The 19,252-nt window shown below is 34.3% G+C and overlaps 1 protein-coding gene across 2 annotated transcripts in view; it reads right to left on the bottom strand.

The window, feature by feature from the left end:
- Nucleotides 1-7,942: 7,942 nt before the first annotated feature.
- Nucleotides 7,943-19,252, bottom strand: part of LOC142349488 (4-galactosyl-N-acetylglucosaminide 3-alpha-L-fucosyltransferase 9-like) — a 71,673-nt gene continuing 60,363 nt past the window's right edge. For both annotated transcript variants that reach the window (XM_075401082.1, XM_075401083.1), the window contains 3 exons: nt 11,387-11,678; nt 8,579-8,957; nt 7,943-8,117 (listed from right to left, as the gene is read on the bottom strand). In XM_075401082.1, the coding sequence (XP_075257197.1) occupies nt 8,622-8,957; nt 11,387-11,678 (628 nt within the window). In that variant the 3' untranslated portion in view covers nt 7,943-8,117; nt 8,579-8,621. The remainder of the gene's footprint in view (nt 8,118-8,578; nt 8,958-11,386; nt 11,679-19,252) is intronic.

Here is a 19,252-nt window from a genome sequence, read left to right as displayed (position 1 = left end):
CTTTAATTTTTAGGTTTAATCTGCCAAATTAATAAGAAGCCTTGCTTCAACACAACCTTTTTTATTTTTCCCGCTTGTTGATGACGATTGAATATTTTTTTTAAACTAATATAAACTCGCTCAGAAATACTTCAACCGAGCTGACAATTGGATTGGTGGATTTTTTTAGCGTCCCAAAAATTGTTTTAATTTTTTTTAAAAATAAATTCCACAAAACCAAAAATTGAAGTTTTTGCTGTTTTTGTTTACTTTTCATCAGTAAATTTTTGCGAGAACCTCAAAACTGCATAGGCGTCAAAATCTTTGTGTACTCTGGAACACTTCTTTTTATACTGGTCGAATTTGTGTAATCTGATTGTTTTTTGTTACGTTTCAAGTTGAGTTAACTCAAAAGAAACTTCAAAAAGAATTTAAATCGTGAATTTTTGTTGTCAAGACATTTTATCAAAGTTGCTCAATAAATTGCTTCTATCAAATACCGGCAAGTGTTTTTCAAAATTTTTACGCAATTTTCTCGCTACAAAACTTTTGTCCGATTTTTGTTCGACCAATACATTTGGTGCAACCTTAGTTCGAAGAAGACCTGCGATTCAACTTTAGTGTTAATTTCGTGAGACCCGAAATTAAAATCAAATAAAAAGTTTTAAAAGTTGCTGATCGTTTACTGCATGTATCTCCCTTTAACATTTTTTTCAACGAAAAGTGATGAAAACATATTAGTTCGATGTTCACTCGCTATAGCAACCCATGCGTTCAGAAGAAATCTTCTCTTCATTTCTATTCTGCTTAACAAACTGAGGCAGAAATGCGTTAGATCAAGTTTTTGCTGACTTCGAAAAGTTTGCTGTTTTTAGTCAGACCCAAATTCGACCATTGTCCAGACTATCGTGCGACCGTAACTCTTTCCCCACCCTATAATTTGGGTCGCACGATTACCCTTGTGTGCAACCCAAGTCGGTCTGATCAGAGGTGACTTGTGTCTGGGATCACAACCTGGGCATTCCTAATACTCTCGTGAGATTTTGATGTTTTGATCTTTCACTCTTTTTTCAACTTGTATAAACTGGGGATGAACATTCTTGGTAATCATATTAAGAACATATCTGGTCCCATATAAGACACAAAATTTTTCATAGTCGGATGGTGCAATGATTGTTAATACCAAAATATGATCTTTTTATGTTTACTAAGAAATCATTTATGATCGTAGTATGATTGCAAAGATTCCATAAAACCGTATGCGTATGATTAACAAGAATCATATATGAAAAGGTATGATTGCTATAAATCTTATATGACTCAGTATCATTACTAAGATTCTTTTATGGTGCTTAATGAGAAAAAGGGACCCACGAAAAGACTTTAGTTCTACCTGAACTAGGAACCGCGACCGTGTAATTTTAGTCAATATTGCCACCCCCCCCCACTAGACTTTTAAAGTCTTTTCATAAGTCGAGGTCTAGGCCTGGGTTAACCCGGGATGATCTCGTATGATTCAGCTATGAAAAGCGGAGGTATGAGCGAAGACAGTTTGGGAATGGGGCGTGGACAAATTAGCTGAAAATTATCTAACCAATCAGAAGTACAGCCACAAACAAGTTACTTCTAACCATTCTTGATAACAGCGATGTTTATTATTCGACTTTTGTTGAGATAATTGGAAATAACACTGATCAACTAGACTATCTTTGAGCTACAAAGACAGATTCAAAATTGATTTTTGTCGCTAAATTTCAATTTGGGATGCAAATTTATTTCTCAAAATTGCGTTGATGTCTTTAATCATTACCTGATTGTAATTGATTTCCCGTAATAAGCACATTTTTACCAATAATATGTCTTCCGAATGGCGACGCCTGCTACTTAGAAAACATTTGATCTACGATTTGAACTGAAACTTTCGAATCTCTAGTTCCGTAAATGCTTCAAAAAACTATTGGCATTGCTAAGAATAATCTTGACAGCTGTTATTTTGTTTATAATCTACTATTCTAATACATGACCATGAAAAAATTGATACTCTTAGCTCTGTATATGAGCAAAACGTGAAAGTAGTTTTGATGATTAGAAAAAAAAATGGCGCCAACTTATTATCTATTTTAAAGTATATAGTTATCTATTTTTAAAAACAGAGTATAGTTTAAAGACAGGATAGTTACAATCGAATTAAAAAATGTTGTTTCTGGGAAATTTATAACCTAAGAAGTCAACAAAAGAAAAAACAAAGACACTATTACAAAACAAAGAATGCACGCTTTCAACGTTCATTTTTTAATTCTATTTTAGCTATGAATGAATAATCTATGGTTGCATAAAAAATTAAAACGATATTAATATAATCTTATCAATCACTGTTGCCCTTATCAGAACAGCACGTTTGAGTCTGCTTAGCGGGCCGAGGATTTTCCCTAAAAATAACGGGGAAAAGAGTGTAAAGAGTAAAAATAGGGTTGAAATCTCGGCCCGAGTTGGTCTGGAACACCCGTGTGCGACCACGTGCGCAAGTTTCTCTAATACCCAGTTTGGTCTTGAACCCATTTCGCACTGCCCAAATTGTTCTGCTTATATCGGACCGGCACATCACAGAATACATCAGAATTATGGGTTAATGGAAGTCTACACCAAACTTAGGTGGGTTTTTTTTTTAAATTGTGAACCAACATTAAATTCTTTATCATTATCAAAAACTGTGAACTTCAAATGTGGCCGCAAAATTATCAAACGAATTTAAAAATTTACCAAAAGATTAATTTATTGTAAGGTTCAACTTCATCAGTTACGAAATTTGGTAAGATAAATATCATCAGTTAAATTTGATAAAATTAAACTTCATTAGGTATTATTAATAAAGTTAAGTTTCATAAATTAAATTTAAATTGAATGAGGTATTTATTTTGATTAACTGATAATAAAAGTTTTAGATAGACAAAGAGGCTCGGTAATGTGCGTACGCACATGATGTTTCGACCCCGCTCATCCACATTCTTCACTTAATTGGCTACCAAATGATGAAGAGATAGAAAACTTTTAAAAACATACATATCGTTCAATAAACAACCAATGGAATACAACAATGCCACGCTAGAGGGCCAATGGAAGTTGTTGACAATAAGACTACTAGATTAATTATAATTGTTATAAATTAAAAAAAAACAAAAATCCTATAAAATGAACAAATATAAAAAAAAATCACAAATATTTCAGGAAATCTCGTAGAAACGGTAGTAACAAAGCCGAGAAAGAATTGTTTGAAACTAAAACCGTTATAGAGATTAAAATATAGTTCACTGGAAATGAGATGTTACCTGTATATACAGAGACAGAGCTACAAATGGACCCAAAAATTATTTAAAAGGAATGAAGCTCAAAAACTCAATTATGTTTTTGAAAACAAAAACTTTCAAAAGTCATAACAGATTTAAGACTTCAACAAACAGCTATGAATTTTGTTGCAGTACCTCAAGAAGCCAAATGGATCTGCTAGTAATGAGATTAATTCACGACGCGACAAAAAGCCAAATATATAAAGAAGCCAAAACTTCGAACATTTTTACGAGAATACACTGTTCAAGGCACTATAATTATAAGATGTTACCTACCCGAGCTGTAAATTTCCACATTTTCCTCATTTTAACCTCAAATTTCCTTACAAAAGGACTACGTAAACATGACAACAAGAAGAAAATTAATGGTCGCAGCAATCATTCACAACGTATAACCACGCGCCAAAAATGTTTGAATCAACAAAATTAATTGAAACTTCTAAATAGTGAGATTGAATTAATTTGTTGCCAAAATGAAAGCAAAAAAGATACAGTTGAAAAAAAATATTTTTGAAATTTAATTTTTGAAGTCATTAAAACAAACAGCTGTAAACTGAAATCTTCAGCTAATTTGAGTTATAGGTCCTGGGGAAGCAATTGAGTCCTATCATTATCAGCTATATGGCGTACTACAACAGTGAGAAGACAAATATAGCCAGAAACAAAAAACAAATTGGTGGACTTGTCCTTTAGCTGAACTTGTCAATAATGTGATAATTTGACAAGAAAACGAATGAACTCATAAAAAGTGCAACTTATTTGGCTACTAAAATGATAACAAATGAATGCAAAATTCAAGAAGTACATAAAAAAAATTTTAAGAAAACAATTGGTCAGAGCCATAAAAATTATGCGCTTAACTCTGAAACCGCAATAAAATCTTGCTGGGCCTCATTTTTTGTAAATAGTATCTGCCATTAATTTAGCTTTGATTTGAATTTTTTGTAAGTAAAATTTTAGATATTTATTTATTGGAAATATTTTGAAGAGTCGCGCCCCATTAAAATCAAAATAATATTTTATCAAAAGGATACATGGTTAGATCCCAAAAATGTTCATTTACATCTCCAAAGTAATCAATTGAGATATATCATTATCAAACGTTCAATTGCGCGAAATTTCAAAGCCAATGGAACCTACGATTATTGTTATAAAATAAAACGAAACCTAAAATTGTATAAAAGGTGCAAAAAAAACAACAAAAGGAGCAAATCGGTTCGAAGTTCAAAAATACCTTTGCGTTTTGAAACTGTTTAATTTCACAGTTATTAGGGTCATTAGATAGCAACTGAAACCATTAAAATATCTACATAGGAAGCCATTGAAACAAATTATGATTCAATCTTCAAGAGCGCAAAGATTTATGGCCAATGGGATCAGCGATTATTGTTATAATTTGAGACTAAGCTACAAATGGACCGAAAAGGTATTTAAAAAAGACGAAGCTCAAAAACTCAAAATTATTTTGAAATCAAAAATTTTCAAAAAATACAACAGACTTAGGATTACAACAAAAAACGATGGATTAAGTTTCAAGAACTCTGGAAGGTCAATTGGGTCTGTTAATAATGAGACTAAGTCACGAGCCCACAAAAAAACGAGTTCATAAAAAAAACTTCAAAAAATTTTACGACATGACACTGTTCAAGGCACTATAATTATGAGATGTTAACTGCAAGAACTGTAAATCATCGTTTTCCGTTCCTCTTAGCATCAATAAGTCTTCCTCATAAAAGGACAACTTAGACATGACAACAAAAACTCAAAAATTGAACAGTATAGAAATCTCGATTTTTTTCTGAAAATAAACAGTCGAAGCAATCAGTCGAAACAACAAATCAAGCGCGAAAAAAGTTTGAATGAACAAAAGTAGTCGAGATCTAATTAGTGAGATTGAATTACATTGTTACCAAAATGGAAGCAAAATATAAAGTTGAAAAAAGTTTTAATTTAATTTTTGAAGTCATTAAAACAAACAGCTGTAAACTGAAATCCTTAGCTAATTTGAGTTTTACGTCCTGGGGAAGCAATTGAGTCCTAACGCTATCAGGAAAATGGGGTACTACAACAAAGAAAAGACAAACATAGCCAGAAAATTTTTTTGTTGGACTTGCCCTTTAGCTGAACTTGTCAATAATGTGATAATTTGAAAAGAAAACGAATGAACTTATAAAAAATGCAAGTTATTTGGCTACTAAAATGATAACAAATGAAAGCAAAATTCAAGAAGTACATAAAAAAATTTTACGAAAACAATTGGTCAGAGCCATAAAAATTATGCGCTTAACTCTGAAACCGCAATAAAACCTTGCTGGGCCTCATTTTTTGTAAATAGTATCTGCCATTAATTTAGCTTTGATTTGAATTTTTTGTAAGTAAAATTTTAGATTTTTATTTATCGGAAATATTTTGAAGAGTCGCGCCCCATTAAAATCAAAATAATATTTTATCGAAAGGATACAAAGTAATCAGTTGAGATATATCATTATCAAACGTTCAATTGCGCAAAATTTCAAAGCCAATGGAACCTACGATTTTTGTTATAAAATTAAAAGAAACCTAAAATTGTATAAAACGTGCAAAAGAAAACAACAAAAGGAGCAAATCGGTTCGAAGTTCAAAAATACCTTTGCGTTTTGAAACTATTTAATTTCACAGTTATTAGGGTCATTAGATATCAACTGAAACCATTAAAATATCTACATAGGAAGCAATTGAGACAAATCATTATCCAATCTTCGATAGCGCAAAAGTTTATGACCAATGGGATCAGTGATTATTGTTATAATTTGAGACTGAGCTACAAATTGACCGAAAAGATATATAAAAAAGACAAAGCTCAAAACTCAAAATTATTTTGAAAACGAAATTTTTCAAAAATTACAACAGACTTAGGATTACAACAACTTAATATTAATAAGCCTTCCTCATAAAAGGACAACTTAGACATGACAACAAAAACTCAAAAATTGAACAGTACAGAAGTCTCGAATTTTTTTTCTGAAACTAAACAGTCGAAGCAATCAGTCACAAAAACAAACCAAGCACGAAAAATTTTTGAATGAAGAAAAATAATTGAGAATTCTAATGAGTGAGATTGAATTACATGGTGACGAAAATAGAAGCAAAATGGAAACAGATTAAGAAAATCTTTTTGTTTTGAAATTTAATTTGAAAGTCATTAAAACAAACAGCTATGAACTAAAATCCTTAACTAGGTGGAGTTATACTTCTTGGGGAAGCTGTTGAGATCTATCGTTATTGGGTAAATGGCGTACAACAACGAAAAGAAAGACAAACTTAGGCAAAATCAAAAAATTCAAAAAGTTTTGCGAGATAACTGTGTCTCAGCCGAAAAAGCATAGACTATTAAACAAAAAGAATTAACAAACCAGATACGCTTTTGCAAACGTTGTGCTTCTTCCCTACAATTCCTTCCGTTTATTAGACTTGTCTATAATGTGATAACTCGACAAGGAAACAAGATGAACTCAAAAAATACTCAATTATGATAAAAAAAAAAGAAAAATTGAGAACGCGTAGTACCAAAATAAAGAAACCGTTAATTGAATATAAAATCGCTATCGACATTAATCTATAAATCACAGGAAATCGATTGCCGCTTTCTTTACTGAGACTGTTTCTGAAGTTGAGAGAAAAAGAAAAAATAATCGAAAAGTACAAAAATTCACCGATATTTTCCCAAAAAAATATATTCAATGTCATTAAAGACTACAAAAATCATAAGAAATAAAAACAAAAAGCAAGAAATCCATAAAATTTTTACGAAAACAATTGCTCAGAGGCATAAAAACCATGAGCTTAATTCTGAAGCCATAAAGTAATCTCGTTGGGTCTCGTTTATTGTAAACAGTATCTGTCAATAATTGAGCTCTGATTCATAATTCTTGTCCCTTATTTACATAAAAACATTTGCATAGCGGAAACTTTTTGAAAAAAAGTTCGCGCCCAATTAAAATCTAAAAAATGTTTATTAGAAGGATCCATGATGAGATCTGACCAGATATTGCTGAGCGGCTAACAAAACACTCAATTGTTGAAATGGTTGCGAAATAGATTAATTCTATACAAAAAGATTAAGTTTGTCAAAAATAAAGAATGCATTTTTTATAATTATCGACTTTATATTGTAAAAGTTTTGGCAAAATTATAATCGCAGAAGACTCCTAAAGCTAGTGGGAGTACAACTAGCTCTTTTTGAGCTGATGAAGAATATGGCCGCAATTTAGAGGTGTCTACTTCCAGCAAATTTAAAGCAAGTGGGCTAAAAAACCATCTTTTCGACGAAAAATTTAGCGTAAATTCTAGCCAAAAAACTCGGATCAAACAATTCAGCAACCCTCCTCTGTCTTTAGAGACAATATCAATAACACTACAGTTAACAATTTTAACTTATTTAACACAATTGATAAAAATTTGATAAAAAATGTGAATAAAAACAGCTGAATAACGTCAAATATTCACAAAACTTTAAACCTCGATAACTCCCTATAAAAAGCGAAAATTGAAAAAATCTTTTTTATTCCATATTCTACGCTGGATGGGTTTTTTAATGATACCACTCACAACTCTCTACGATTATTATATCGATCGGCCAAAATTGTCTGAATAAAAACCCCATTTAAGTATATAGTTCCTCCCCCTCAGAGAGGGCTCGGAACAAAAAGATGAGTGTTTAATAATACCATAATCCTTAATTTATGAGTTCGGATTATAATCCCGTGGACGTCTCGGCTTCCGATTGGGGTCAATTATACCCCGGGTTACAAGTTTCTTAGTTGTCATACAAGGATCAGATATGGGTATTTCTGCAGAATAAAAGAATGATCAATGATTTATATCAAAGTTATGCTATCACTAACTAATACTAATTTGCTACACCATTTTAATTCTATTCATTTTCTCCAGAGAACACCGACGAAAACCGACCCTTCTTACGTTTAAATACCGACGAAAACCGATCAAAACGACGAAAAAAACGTAAGGGCTTTGAGCGATTTTGGCAAAGTAGAAGCGACGAAAACCGACGATTTCTTATGTTTGAATCCGACGAAATTCTCATCACGGGGTTCTCTTAGAAACTTTCCTAACGATCATTTATGATCTCTTCTATTTCTTACAATGATCAGGCATTGTTTATTTCAAGTCATACAAGGATGGTACTAGAAAATTGCTAATGATTTCTGTTACTCGATATATGATCCTTTTATGAGTACTAATAAAGGGCTACCCACCGGGGACCTTTTCTAAGGTACAGAGCCATAAATCTCTTTGAATCTACATCGGTTCACATTCCTCTAAATGGTAGAACGCTCGATTAATATCCGGAATTATTGACGTTTCCCTGTTTACCCGACTATTCGCAATCTTCCAGCATATCTGGCATTCAGGTTCGTCGAGTGACTCCCCGACAGAACTGTAAAAATTCTGCCTCCACGAGTGATAATTCAACAATTTATCCTCATCCTTGACGAGTTCGTTCAAATGGGCACCCAGAGAGCTGAGATTTTGAAAGTCGTTCACGTGAATAAAAGAACCCGGCATTTTTCGTTCGTAGCTTGACTTGAACCCAGTCACAACAGGAATTGTGTGTGTCATGATTGCGTTGGAAAACTACCCGCAAAGATCTGTTTCGTGACTAAATAGTAAAACCTGCTGAGAAAAGTCTTCAAAAATCACACAAAAATATTTTAAAACCGAAATTGAAGAAAAAATTCATTTCGATAGAGGTTATCGTTTGCAGCAAGCAAATGAGCAGTCAATCAAGATATTTTTCTAATACGGAGATTTGTCCTGTTGTTTAGCCTTAACAGTTTAGCATTTTGGGTTATTAACTGAGTTTTGTATCTATCCCGCATTCTATAGTTATAGCTGAAAAATGAATATAACTTTTAGCAATTGGCCTTAATGCCCTAGCATCAAAAAAGAATACGTATATTTAAAGACCTGAGAAAAGAAACGGAGATGCTAGTATGCTAGATGATGAATAATTTTTAGATGTTGAGGAGATTTTGTAAAAATAAAATTTTGACGAAAATCGAGTAGCGATAAAATTTAATAGCTTCTGAATGAGAAGGTAAAGTTGATCATTATAAACATTAGTAGATTTAAGTAGACTCAAGAAAAAGGTTTATGTAAAGTGCATGCACGACATACGCGCTCCTAATGAAGAGTAAGCAGTCGTGGGATTTAAAAAAAATTCATGTGCAAATCAAGAGCTGAAAATTTTATTGTTAGAATCTATATAATAATTAATCAAGATCCAATTAAAAATTTATGTTTTCGTAAGAGCCTTGATCAAAAACCCTCATGCTAGTTCGAACCAAGTTCGCTTGATAATCCCTAAAAATTAGTTCACATTATTTGACTCTTTGTAACCATATTGTGAAAATTAGGGTTATACGACATTATACCCAACGCTAAAAAACCAATGTGCCAATATATTAATTGCCCCACACAAATTTTCCCCTTGATCTTCTCGTTTAAGATCTGATTACAAATTAGCACTCGTATTACAAGCACTTTTCTCTCATAATTAAGCTGACAATTTATTCACCTGTTCTGTTGTGATGTCTTAATATCAATTTTCATGGGCCGTTGAGGCATGGCTATGGCCAACGAGGCATGCAAGTAATGTACTAGCTAAATAATCGTTCTGGTAGTTTTTTAAACTTTTTGACAAAATTTTGCGTATTTTTGTGGTATTTGGTCACATTGGGTATATTGGCATTAGAAATTTGACCTGACACCGGCAATTAGGCACTTTATAACATATTAACACCCTGGACAGGAAGCTATGATGGAAAAATTTTTGCAATGGGAGTGGATAAACAATGACAAAAAACAAAATAAGGATATTTTCCGTTACTGCCCCCCAGATACGTATATCAACCCTCAGAAATTTATAGATTCCTCTCTGTTGCAATTTTGCCTTATTTTTTGTAGAAAACTTTTTCTTTATTAAATTGAGGAAAATTTGTGCCAGGACAAAATACCCAACGCCAATATACCAAAGGTGACAAAATAGTAAAACCAATATTTTAATCTGGTGTTGAAACTAGCATTATTTAGCATGATATTTATCTAGTGCTTTTGGCCCCGCCTCAGTGGCCCTTGGGACTTCATATGAAACTGGCACAACCGAACAAGATATTAAATTATCAGCTTAATCGCGAAAAACATGCTTGTAATACCGAGTGCTAATTTGTAACTTATGAACCGAGGGCGCAAAATCGCCTGGGGATAATAACGGAAAAGATGGAAAAGATGCCAAAATATTCGTATTAATTTTTATGTTTGTTCATAAATAAGAATCGTGTTTAATATTTAGATTTAAAGTGAATTCGATATTGTTTTCCTACTATATCACAGTTGTTCAAGCATTTTAATTTTTAATCTTATAAGATGGATCTTGAATACTGCTGATAATTACTCGATAAAACTGTACGTTGGCTAAGCAATTGTTTGACTCGTTTCAAAATGGGTTATTTCACATCGAGTCTAGTGGTGTTTCCCAGAGGGTTGCAGCTAAAAGATTTCACCGTACTTTTTTGGGCCGTCATGTTGTTTCACTCCCCACAAAATTTTTCAAAGTCATTTTTTTGAATACTTGCAACAAAAAAAGAATCTAGTCTGAGTAAGTTAATAGGTTTATGGTTGCTTTTGCAAAAAATACGGCTCTTTCCCATTGTAGCCTCTCTCAAGCTTAGTCGTCATTTAAGTTACCCCCCCCCCCCCCCCCCACCTCCAATCATGACCATTCCAAAACATACCATAGTGGAAGCTATGATTGTTTGGGGGAGGGAGGGGTCTATAATGAAAACGCATGAACATAAATTTCTTGCACTATTGGTACTTGAGTTTTCTATTTTATCAAACAAATTCGCAAAATCAAGTAGAGCGTCTAAATTTTGACAATGGTCGATGTTTGCTATATAGACTTTTTGGGCCCCCCTTCAGCTTAGTGGCCAGATAAAAGATGCGAAAGGCTCAACTTTTTTATGTACAGCCTAGTATCTGTCTATAGCCGAAACAGATCTAACCTTCTCTGTGACGTAATCCAAACACAACGAATTTTCAAATGCGAAATAAACTTTACACTCTTTAATAATATCCTGTCTATATTCATCTCCAAAATGTCTCCCATCAGAAAGAGGCATGCTTCCGTGGTTGATAATATTAGACTGGGCTGATTTTTCCATGCAAGACCTGGCAGCTGTTCCCCACATATGTAATGGTTCGTCAAGATAACCGACAAGTTCTGACATGATTTTTTTCCGGTATGTGACACAATTACTGACCATCCAACAGAAAGATTTCCTTTTGCTCCAACTTCTAAACACCATGGATTTTTTTCCATTTGTGCCTCCCCCCATCCCCAGTACGTTATGCTCCCCCAATTAGAGAGCACTACTGGTTTCCTATCCCTTACTGGTTACTAAAGATTTTCAAAATTGCAACATTATTGAAAGATTTTGAACACATTTGGGAGGGCATTTTGAATTTTCTTCGAAAAAAAGCATTTCAGTTTTATAAGTTACATGGATTTGAAGAACTGCTCAAGCATAAATTACATCCCGTGCCAAAAAACGAGCCAAAAATAGATTTCTAGACTATTGTTGAACATAATTCCATAAACTAAATTTCTAAAGTATTTTTCAATAAATTTTTCCAAAAAATGATATGGAAAAATTTGGCTGAAGAAGGTTCTCAACCTGAAGTATATTTTGTTTTTCCGTACACGTTTTAAAAAAAATTAATATTGTCTTCAATGTCAATTAAAACACTTGGATGATTCCTGCAACTTTTTAATTCCTTTGGTATCAAGGATTACATAGTATATTATTATTATGTAAAAAATGGCACCTGCTACAGGTTAAAATTCTATATCAATAAAATTTTAATAATAATAATAATAATAATAATAATAATAATAATAATCATAATAATAATAAAGAAAATTATAAAAATAATAATAATAATAATAATAATAATAATAATAATAATAATAATAATAATAATACTAATAATAATAATAATAACAATCATGATTAATAATAATAAAATTTATAATAAAATATTTACAATATTCCCGGGTTGACCAAACATACAAAACTTAGTACGGCCGTACTACGGCGCCGTATAAGTCTTAGAAAAAAACCGTACTACGGCCTTGTTATGTTTCGTATGGCGCCGTACTACGGCCGTACCAATTTTAATAAGGCACCGTACTAAGGCCGTACCAAGAATAATAAGGTTTCTTAGGTAACTTAAAAGCTGCAAAAAGGACGGAAAAGTCTTCAGTAAAGTTGAAAAGCCTACTTTTTAGAACTGTTCAGAATTTTCTAGGTGTCTTTCCATCCTCCTTTCGAATTCGGGCTGTGTACTTGAGTAAGAAACATAAAAATACAGTAGGAATGAGCACAGCACTACAAAAAAACCAGGCCAAAACTCTATCTCCTGATAGAATAATGAAGAAAATGGCAATCAACTCCTTACCGGATCAAAATTATACCATAACTCAAAAGAAATTATTCAAAATCGGAAATTTGCGTTTGAAAAACTGCCCTTTTCCTGGTTCAGCCATAGCCAAATTTCATTTTGTTGAGGATAAACGCCATACCAAGTTTGATTTGATTCGAACAACTATTTGAACCGACCAAAAATACTATATTTCTAAAACATTTGTTCGATATAAACAAAAATTTCCGGAAAAAATTTTGCGGCTTACTTTTCGCCTAGCCAAAAATAGCAGAAACTCTTTTCGTTCTATATCTACGAACAACGGGGTTACTTTTTGTCAATTTCGCATCAATTTGGACAACTCTCGATCAAACATTTCAAATTTCAAAAATACTTGTTCGAAATAATTGGAAAAATCTGAATAAAAAACAAAATTTTTCTCTTAGCCACAATTTTGCAAAAACTCTTTTTATTCTTTTTATTCGAAACTCTGCACACAATGGGGTTACTGATTCAAACTCTATACACATCAGAGATTTCCCATGCCTAACTTGGTTGGAATTTAACAACTACTTAATAACTTGAATGATACTTTTTAAAAAAACTACGTAATACTAATAACAATTTTTTGCAAGGCAAGCTGAAACAAAAACTTCCAATTTATAACCTATATAGATTAGTGCCCTCCAACGTCAATTTTCGTTTAGCTTGAAAAACTCCTTGGTCTGATTGAAATACAAGATTAAAAGAAATTTATTAAACAGTAAAAAAAACACTGAAATTTATCAAGAAAAAAACATCTATTGAGTAAGGCTCAATATTTAGTCATGCTCGAAATGATCTATCAGTAGTGAGAGAAAAATTTTCCCTTTGACATCAATGCGAATAAGTTTGTTCTTGATATCATGCGAAAAGATTTCCTTCTGGCATCCACTATACTCCACGACAACATACGTAAGTTCATCGCCATTGTTTGAGTTTCCACGCAGCGCAATGTAGTCTTTCACTGTGAACAGATTGACAAGGCAAATATTCTCTTCTGCTTTTTCGAAGTAGACAATTTTGCCAAACTCTACTTTCGTTCCGACGCTGAAAGAAACATAGGCATTTGAACTCGTGGAATAAGACAAAGAATCAAGCCCTAAATAATTAACTTCCATAGTGGATCTCAAGCGACTATCACTAGGATCTATATGAACCGGTAGCACAGAGTGATTTACAATAGGCCGCTCCTTGTATGGCTTTGTGGTGTTCCAAAGCGACTGGGCAAAGTCGACCAAATTGTCGTTTTTCAGTTTTGTTGAAAGCAGATTCTAGCGTCTAACATAACGCTCTATAATCAGTTCGAGGTGATTCACCGTTCCTGTAAATGTTTTGCTCAGTAAATTGTTTGCACTCTGGAACACGAAAGCAGATGTGCACCATAGGGGTCCATAATTTTCAAATTGCCATCTAAGATGCGTTAAGTAGTGAATATTGATGGTGAAGCACTTTTCACCGCATTGTTCTTTCGTTTTTAGTAGAAATTTCGCCAAAAGAGAACCAGCTTTTGCAGAATGACGAGAGTCTGTTAGAAGCAACCGAGTTCCATAACTCAACAACATAAACCTGTCGTAGGAATCTTTGCTCACAAAAAAATTGAAAGGCACTGGGCCTATATATAGAAGCCAGTCTTTACATTCGGACGCTTTGAAGTACAAAAGATCGGATAGGCATCGAGGGGACCTTCGGATCTCAAAGGCACCTAAACAACAGAAAAAAAAGAACAGCGATTAAAAAATCCTAGAACAAAAATATGAAAGATTGGATGAATGCTCAAAAACTTACTTTCATTGTCCGCACAATACTTTCGATCTCCATAAGCGCTGAATTACTTATTTCCTTTTGGATGTGTTCCAGAACAGTTCTACCAACTCCTAACGCAATCTGATGCATGTAGTCGATTGGTGCAGACAACGGTGAGTTTGAAAAAAAATTTGACAAGGCACTTGGACCTTTGGCACCTCTGCTAGATTTGAGTCCTGGATTTCTTGCTAAAACTGAAAGATCAAGCTTGTATGATTCCAGAGTTCTCATATTATACGGATGAAGTGGGTAGTAGTGCCTTCTCACAAAGCGTTCACCCTTTGTAAAGCAGTAGCGACAGCCATAATAACCAATGTGAGATATCCAGTTTAAAACAGAGTACTTCGCAGGTGTGTCAGCAACAAGCAAAATAGGCATCAAGCTTACTTTGCATACTTTGTCGGAGTTTATTACCTCAAAAACTGCTCACCAACAGCCTGAGAAACATTCAGAAAGTTTTCCAAAAATTGCGGAAACGCCTGATTTAGGAGATACAAAATGCATAAAATCCTTACAAGATAAGTGTAAGAATGCTTCTACAGTGTCGAAAAAAAGTTTGAAACTATTTGAAAAACAACGTTTCAGTCCGAAAAGATAAAACAAAATAGCCTAATTTACAAGTGATTGCGCTCAACGTCAGATAAAATTTGTATAAAAAATGGTAATCAGTTCACAGAAGGTGAAATGCAGATTCTCTAGTAAACTTAAGCAAATCATTCCAAACCGGCTTCTCACTGCCGAACCATAACCCATCCAAAATAATGTTGTTGAAGGCAGCTCTCAAGATAGGAGGAAGGTTTGCAATGGCGATCCACACAGGCCAGAGCGCGTTGTTTCGTGATTTTATAATTTTGACCCCGTCAACATTGAATATGAGAAAAATTTTCAAATTTTTTGAGTCTGCATTGTAAGCCTGAGGAAGTTTGAGATCACAACCAGCCCCCTTTTTACGCTCGTTTTGATGATTGCATCAAAGTGTGATTCAACAAAAGATTTCAGTTCTTTAACGTAATGTAGAACGCGCCATTCTCCATTAGCAGTTTTTTTTGCAGTGCAATTTTGTTTTGCATTGACTCCGTATGTCTCTTTTTAAGAGTTTTATAGGCAGGGATGTTCAAATCTGGAACAACTAATCGAACTAATTTCAACCAATCTGTAGCCTCCTTGTCGGATGTTCTGTGGGTAGTAAAAATACTCTCAACACAGTGCACAAAACTCTGAGAAGATGATTCTGACCCAAGCCCGAGAAATTCAAACGGTTCAACATCAGGTTTAAGCTCCTCACAAAAATAATCATTTTGAGCTGGTGGAGATACTTCTCCCTCGTTTAATGCTACGCAGTTTTTGGCATCATCTAAATTTTCATTAGTAGAACTGTCTACTTGGCTGACACTGGTTTCGAGGCCCTGACCCTGTTTACCATCTGAGACTTCACTCAATGTATCACTGTCACTGCTATCACCAGATGGTAAGCGTAGATCAAACAGGCATTTCTTTTTTGTTAGCTGCCCTTCATGAATAACAATTTTCTCCCATAGTCGTCTTTTGAAAGCTCTTAACTTGAAAACACGTTCTGCGTCAACAAGAGGGCTGCTGCAACAAATAGGAGATATGTTTGGAGAAGGCTGAACTGTTGAATTGTTGGGTGTGCTCACAAATGAATGAAAATCAGTATGGGGACACAAGCAGTCCTTGTTTCCAGGCCCAAAAAATTCTTCTCCATAGAAAGTTAGCAGTTCACTTCCCGGTGAAATTTTTCGCAACGTTACTATTTCAACTGCTCTTCTTCCATTAAGCTCAAACGCCTTGTACTCGCAATTCGGTTGGCAACTGTGATTCACAAATCTTATGGGACTAACCATAACACGGCTTAAGTTTGATCCCTGCCTTGGTGCCAGAACAGATAGATTCGTGAAGTTATCTTCAACGTTTGTGGGAATCGTCTCAATATACCCATAAATTGGCCATCGCACCTTCTCGGCCAGAATTTTTTCTCCGTTGTAATGCAATCCATATCCACCGAAACTATCAGGAATCAAGCTGCAGCTAAACTCCTTTAGAAGTCTGTACGCTTCTTTCAGTAAGCCGTAAGTTCTTTCTACAACCCGCTCAGCCTTTTTTATTTCATTGAATTGTTCTTCTGGCAGAAGATTGACAAAAGTCTTCAATGGAGGCTTTGATAAATTGAAAGTTCAACCAATCTGTCCAACACATTGACACAGCACAAGATACCGTTCTCTTTGCATGCTACAGAACTGAAAATAAAACGCGCAATTCATCGACTTCGTAAACCTTGCAAAAGCTCTCCAACCTATTTCAAACAAACGGCTAACTGATGATTTCGTATAAGACGAGCAATAATGGTACAAAACGAATTTTCAACTGAGCAAACAGTTACTAGAAGAAGCAAATTTTCAAAACAAAAACTTAATTATAGCTTCAACAGCATAAAACAAAACATTGCTCCAAATAACGAAGAACTTCACGACAAATAGGAAAAATATTGAAAATCAAGCGCAAGTTGACTGTTTTCAACAAGTTACAAATTCTGAACAAGGACACATTCTGGAGAGATCTGTCTGCTTTAAATATTTTATAAAACAAATAACATAAACATCGAGATACTCAAGAAACCAAGAGGGCAAATAACACGTCAATCAATGAACTCAGACAGACAGACAGTCAGAATTCTTATGAGTATTTCAGAACAAAGCTTCTTCGTCTTCTTCTTCTTCTCCTTCTAGTACGGCATCTTCTGATCGTTTCATCAAATTTGCTACGTGCTCTGAGCCATGCTTAGCCTTCTGGTCCAGCCCATACTGATTTGCAGCATCTCGAGCACTAGCGAATGCATTTTCAGGAGCCCGCGGATACTTTCTCATAACACACTCTAAGACAAAGAAGGTTCGCATGAGACAGCGAAAAAATTCAATGAGTTATTTTTTTCAGTGGACGCAATTATAAGTGTTTCTGAACATAGAATGCCGGAAGAATTTTAGGTAAGCTGGGTTTTCAAAATTACACTGAACTAACCTTTGAATAATTGGTACCGCTCCTCGTCACATGGACTTCTGGTATTCTCTCGGGTGCTGTTTTTACCAATGATCAGAGAAATCAGTTCACACACTTTTCCCTCTCCGGACAGCTCTCTGCCAAGTTTTCGGCCAAAGACAGAAGGCTTCTCTGAAGCATAAAGTTCCATCAGATTCTTATTCTTCCACATGAGCGGTCTCAAGCCTTCATCGCTATTGACTGGTTCTTCGGATCCCTTTACGTTAACTTTGAGGTGTACAGCCCAAATATTCAAAAATTCACGCTTCTCCGATTTTCTGATCTTTACATCTGATCGTGAAACCTTTTCTGTTTCAATTCAGTTTCATTCATGAAACGCTTTTGCTCAGCAACTAGCTCCTTCACAGCTTCAACCAAGTCCTGAAAAACGAAGTTATAAAACGGAAGCCAAGAAGACCTTACATATCATTCATCTGATTATTGGATCATTAAATTTTACTGATCAGTTTTGTCTTTTCTAAAACGCATTTGCACAGCAGACATTGCTCTCAAGGCATTACATAACTTTTCACTATAAATTAGTGATGAAAATTTACAAGCCTAGAGAAAATAACTTAGAGTTCTCGTGACGCGCATTTTTGCTAGATGTTGCAACCTCCTTGTCTTGTTTTTCTTCATGGCACAGCCCGAGTTCCACAACTGGCTCCACTAATTTTCGTCGCACAGAGAGACTCCCATTATTCTCTGTACCTTTTCCTAGTTTAGATTTTCTTTGGGTGCTTGTTACGCAACTCTTGTCCTTCTGAGATTCGGACAGATCTTAAAACAACTGTGCAACCGATCGGAGAATTTTCATCATTCACTTCTTCATTCTCTTCCTCGTTGTCCCTTAAAAATCATAAAATTAGTTCGGAACAAGTTTGAGCAAAGCTTGATTATCGCAAAGAATTTATAACAAAAGTAGGTTTTTTTGTTCGTTTATTTTTCAAAGATTTGAAAGAATTACTTTATTTTTCAAGGATTTGAAAGAATTACTAACTCTAAAGCCATGCCGAACTCTGCTAGAGATTCATTCTTTTCCTTTGACCGATTAATGATTGCCCAGTATCGGTTGATCCGTTGATCAGCTTCTTTGTGATGACATCTTTCAATAAACTGACAGAGGTAGTTGCCTTCTGTCGTCTTCATATCGACTACTGTTCTTTTGATCAAATTGATTTTGTCAAAGAAACTATAACCGACAGGCCATGAGCAATGATTCAATTCCATATCGATGACAGATTTGTCATAGCGACAAAAGAAAATCGATCTAATTTTTACGGCTTCCCGATATTCCTTGTCAGTATAAGCAGTGTCCTTCGATAACACGCCACGGTTCTCCCTGGTTTTGGTATAAAGAACTTGTGATTGCGAACAACTCATTTTTGTTTCTGAAATCAAAAATCAAAATAAGACCAGATGAAAAAGAGCCAGCCTGAACATTTAAAGCGTACAATTAGTTCACTCAACGATGACGAACAAACAACGTAAGCGTCGTTTTATTCCGTTAAAGAAACGCGGTTCAAAACATTTGAATTTCACAGATTACA

This window comes from Convolutriloba macropyga, chromosome 11 (assembly GCF_964194025.1).
Source record: "Convolutriloba macropyga chromosome 11, txConMacr16.3, whole genome shotgun sequence".
Lineage (NCBI taxonomy): Eukaryota > Metazoa > Xenacoelomorpha > Acoela > Convolutidae > Convolutriloba > Convolutriloba macropyga.
The sequence above is the reverse complement of the archived record's forward strand: the minus strand, read 5'-3'. Positions and strand labels throughout refer to the sequence as shown.